This window comes from Astatotilapia calliptera, chromosome 5 (assembly GCF_900246225.1).
Source record: "Astatotilapia calliptera chromosome 5, fAstCal1.2, whole genome shotgun sequence".
NCBI classification, from domain to species: domain Eukaryota; kingdom Metazoa; phylum Chordata; class Actinopteri; order Cichliformes; family Cichlidae; genus Astatotilapia; species Astatotilapia calliptera.
The window spans coordinates 38,387,445-38,392,292 of NC_039306.1; the positions used below are offsets into that span (position 1 = coordinate 38,387,445).

The window sequence follows — 4,848 nt, forward strand, 5'->3', positions numbered from 1 at the left end:
TTTAAAATGTCTCGCTTTTAAAAAATAATTATCTGAATCTTACAACAAACGATTGATAGATTGATGCATATATACCATCAAAACAGTGTACATCACTGTCACAACAGTGTTTATTTTCATTCAAAGGCTTTATGATTTTTCCTATAATGGTGGGCCGGTCTCTAGTCAAAATGCCCGGGCCAATTTTCTGTCCCAGTCCAGCCCTGTATGCAGCTCATCTGCAGTCTGGTGTTACCTACATCTTCCTATTCAGAAGGCAGAATTTCCGAGTTCTGAGTACAATCGAAAGCACCACGACTGCAGTTTTTGTGTTGGATGTAAAAGGCGCACATGACGCTGTGACGTAGGCTAGAATCATGGCAGCAGTCAATGACGGTCCAGGTGTGGGATTTCTCTCGTGGAAATATGCACATTATCTTTTCCTTTCTATTGGTAGGTGGCACAGTGCACTGTGGCAAGTAAGCAAGCTAGAAGACTGGCAAAGTTATGGAAGCAACACATTAACAAGAGAATTCTGAGTAAAACCAAAGTTACTTTCCCTAGTAACTAGTTACTTTGAAAGTAACGAGTAACTTGAAGTAACTGAGTTACTTTTGAGAGAAGTAACTAGTAATGTAACTAAGTTACTATTTTAAAGTAACTTACCCAACACTGGATATCAAGGTACCATTAACGTAAGTTAGTTAGTCCTGCTTCACAGATATGCACACAACCCTGTCGCCAGACCTGAAAAGACAAGGACGCGGCAAACATGCAGTCACATTGTCTGCTAAACCTAGCCTAGCTAAATAGATTTTAAGCAGTAGCTAGTGTGGACAGGCTAGCTCAATGTTAGAAAGTGTTTATGGATTACGTTATACACAGTTCACATAAAGTTATCATAAACAGCCTCTTCTTCTTCCACATGTTATGTTTCATATTAGTAAAGGTTTTTTCCGTAGGTGGCCAAGATGTTGATAAAAGTAAAACACAGAAAGACAAAGAAATATGTCAAATTGGAAAAGTCAGCTTCACAGATTTTGTGAGAGCAGGTAAGTTATGGCCTGGTAAATGGCCTGTATTTATATAGCGCTTTACTAGTCCCTAAGAACCCCAAAGCGCTTTACATATCCAGTCATCCACCCATTCACACACACATTCACACACTGGTGATGGCAAGCTACATTGTAGCCACAGCCACCCTGGGGCGCACTGACAGAGGCGAGGCTGCCGGACACTGGCGCCACCGGGCCCTCTGACCACCACCAGTAGGCAACGGGTGAAGTGTCTCGCCCAAGGACACAACGACCGAGACTGTCCGAGCCGGGGCTCGAACCGGCAACCTTCCGATTACAAGGCGAACTCCCAACTCTTGAGCCACGATCGCCCATGGTTATGGTTATGGTTTGTACTAAGTCATTAAAGAGGAAATGATAATGTTGTTATTAACTAAGTGATGATTTTACTTCAGTGCAGCAGAAGTTTCTCATACCAGAAAATGCAGCACTGAAAGTCACAGATGAGCAGGGTATAGAGGTGGATGAGGATGTCTTTCCTGAACTTGCAGGAGTCAAAGAGGTGTGTTTTGTCATCTATACTGAAGCTGAAGGTAAGTACATATATGCTCTGATAGATTTTGTGGGATTTGATTTCTACAGTTACTCTTAAATAAACCTTTTTTAATTTGTCTAATATCCTGTGGTAACAATCACAAAATGCTGTTTTAATGGCTCAACAGTAAGTTGGATTTATCACATGCATTTCAGACATCCTGGAAACGGAATCATCCAAGAAGCTGCGTGACTGCTCAGACCTAACACACTATGTGACACTCACACCTTGTGGTATGTAAATTGTATATTACCACAATAAAATACAAAATAACCATCTGTTCTCCTGGGAGAAAGTATAATTTAATCAAAGCATACAATTTACTGGCCCTATGTGCGTAAATGGTAGCTTTGTTGTGGTTGATTTTTGATTGTATATGCCTTATATTGTAGTATTTTTGTTTGTCACCCTCAGATTTGACTGTCCTGAAGCAACATGTGGAAGAGCCCTCCTCTCCAAGTCTAACAGATACATTGTCTGTCTCAACCACCAGCAGTCAGAGCAGTGACACAAGCGATGCCGGACTTCAAATGGTTCAGCCTCTATTGGACAGCATACATGCAAGAAATGTAGATACATTACTTAATGGACTTGTATTTGACTCTTTAGTTGTCATTACTTGAAAAAGCTTAAACACGAAGATAAAACAGATTAGAGAAAAATAATTTGATATAGTATTTCATGTAGTTCATATGTATAATCCACAGATTGAAATTGTTGTTTGGGTTAAAATAGTCTCATTTTTTGTCAATTTTTTGTTCTTTGTATCAAATGTGTTTAGACAGTGGAGCAGATTCTGACTTCCAAACCAGCAGGGGTGACTGTCATCCATGAGTATGAAAAAACTGGGAGTTTGAAAGATTCCACCAGGCGATTAATGGTGAACATCATTGTAGCTCACATGCGTGAAAAGGAAGGGTAAGAGGAATGATGTTTATTCTATTCATTTTTAAAACTGGCAAGGATCTTATCAAAAAACACTTCTGCTTTTGCAGGAGAACTGTAAGTAAAGCAACGAAGGAGTTTCATGCACTTGGAATCGTGTCACTCTTCCCATCTTTGAAGGATCCGTACTCCAAAAAGGGATATGTGAGTTTGCTCTGTAACTGTAGTGTGTAATAAGACTTGCTCTCTCTCTCTCTCTCTGTCTCTCTCCCTACACATATATATAAATATATATACACACTCTACAATGTATGCAATTTCTTTCTTTCTGTAGGAGCATTTCTATGACATTCAGAGCAACAAAGGTTTTCTTGAATGGCATATCAAGACAGTGCAACGTCAATCCAAATCCCCCACTGCTTCACAGAACAGAGTGGAACTGAAAGGAGAGCCCACATCACGAAGGAAGTTTGGTTTCACTAATGACCAGCAAACAAGAGATCAATGTATGGAAGCCATGTCTCTTCTTCATCACACCACTGACCAAGATATAGTCTTCCAGAAGATGAGAGAGACATTCTACTATCGTCAGCAGATACTCCATGACCCACAAGAATCAGCAAACATTCTTCAGATGTTTCCTCGGTTTTTGGACACTAAAGGACTGGTAGGTAAACAAATGGGGATCTGAAAAATACTTGACTTAAAAAAATTGATTTTAATGGACATACTTCTCCTTTGTTAGATTTTGCAGGACTTTGCAGTGATGTTTGGAGTAGAGACTGCTTCCAGGTTCCTGGAAAAATGGAACACCAGTTTTAAAGACAAGGTTGCCAGGGAAGCCAGAGACCTTAAAGAGACTTGTCTTCTGAAAAGATTGCTGAAATCTGCTTTGAACGAAGAAATGGATGATGCTGATGAGCCAAGTAGTGTCCTAAAGTAACACTTTATTAGTGTAGTAATTTTAGTTTTCATTTTTAAAAGTTATCAAAAAAGCAGCAGTGTGCATAATGTGTGAATGGATCACTTATTTTCTGCTCATACCCTCAATCAGTTTTTATATGTTAGTGAAGTTCAGTTCTGTCTCCCCTTTCCTTTTTCTTAACCCAAGGGTTTATAAAGTGATGCTTTTTATTGTGTTTCAGTCTTGCCAGAGCCTTGAGGATCACCTCATGAACAATGAAGGAAACCCTCAGCCATATCTCCTGGCCACAGGGACTTCAAAAGCACAGGTTTTCAGCTTCTACATAGTCTTGGATCGAAAGCTTCTTCCATGTCAGTCAGGCACATCACTGGGTGCATTTGATGAGCTGTTCAAGTGCCACTTTGTTTTCAGTGTGAAATATGAAGACGTTCTGTCCAGCCTGTACACATTTTTGCAGACCACTGTGTACAATATTGATGTAGGCACAACAGTGGAAAGTCCAAGAGTCAAAGAGTTGCGAGCAAAGCTGTTGAATTAGTAGTAACCAGGTTATGCATTCAAAATGTTGACCTGCTTTCTCTGTGCTTTATCCTTTGGTACAGCTTTACTTTTGTTCAGACATTTAAAACTAGTTCATGGAATGTATCCTGGCAAAAATTTGAAACTAAAATGTGGTCAGATAGGATGTTGTTTACAATTCTCAAGTTACCGTAATTGTCGGGCTATAAGCCGCTACTTTTTGCACAAGCTTTGAACCCTGCGGCTTTTAGTCAGGTGCGGCTTTTCTATGGATTTTCCATGATTTTTGTGATATCGTAAGACGATTTGTTTTGTTTGTTCCGCTGTTGTACGGCACTACGTTGCCTGGCGGAAGGATCGGGGTTCAAGAGTGGTATGTTAGTCACATGTCCGTCCGCCAGGCAACGTAGTGCCGTACGAAGTAGCGCGAAAAAACAACCTTCAAAGTAGCGCTACGCATTCAGCGGGAGGCGTGGATGACGAGCGGCGATAAACTTGCGAAAAGCAAGTTATGCCCAACTCCACCGGTGGATTCTGACAGCGTGGAAAAGTGCGAAAACATCCACGATCACCAACGGATTTTGAAGGGCTGGACTGCTGCATGATGGAGAGGAGGACACCGCCACGGCCCTTCTGAGGGTGTTCGACTCTGACACTGACAACGAGGATTTCTTTGGTTTTGAAAGTGATAACGAAGGAGAGAAGCGGAGAGTGGATGACGAAGCCACCCTGAGCCTGTTTGTATCCGACATTGGAGAAGAGGACTTTGGTGGTTTTAGAGTGCAGGAAGAAGAGAAAGATGGTGAATGACTGACTTTTCTTCTTGTTAAAGCCGTGTCACTGCACCTGAGCCTAAAAGGTAGTCCGAATCTATTTTTCTGGTGTGCTGTAGGTTACTGTTATGTACTACATGTGCAAATATGTACCCA

General features: G+C 41.1%; 1 protein-coding gene across 1 annotated transcript; it reads left to right on the plus strand.

Moving 5' to 3' along the window:
• The first annotated feature begins 657 nt into the window (after positions 1-657).
• Positions 658-3,637, plus strand: LOC113023109 (uncharacterized). The gene is made up of 9 exons (XM_026169204.1): positions 658-1,031; positions 1,451-1,588; positions 1,746-1,823; positions 2,005-2,159; positions 2,372-2,508; positions 2,586-2,679; positions 2,810-3,142; positions 3,221-3,401; positions 3,621-3,637. Exons 1-9 carry the CDS (start codon positions 845-847, stop codon positions 3,635-3,637), a joined length of 1,320 nt encoding a protein of 439 aa, XP_026024989.1. The 5' UTR covers positions 658-844.
• The last annotated feature ends 1,211 nt before the right edge of the window (positions 3,638-4,848 follow it).

Bases quoted from the DNA above. Each gene is read 5' to 3' on its own strand.
- LOC113023109 (XM_026169204.1), top strand. From the start codon at position 845: ATGGATTACGTTATACACAGTTCACATAAAGTTATCATAAACAGCCTC. The intron at 1,032-1,450 runs GTAAGTTATGGC...ATTTTACTTCAG, and splicing joins CACAGATTTTGTGAGAGCAG to TGCAGCAGAAGTTTCTCATA. The intron at 1,589-1,745 runs GTAAGTACATAT...CATGCATTTCAG, and splicing joins CATCTATACTGAAGCTGAAG to ACATCCTGGAAACGGAATCA.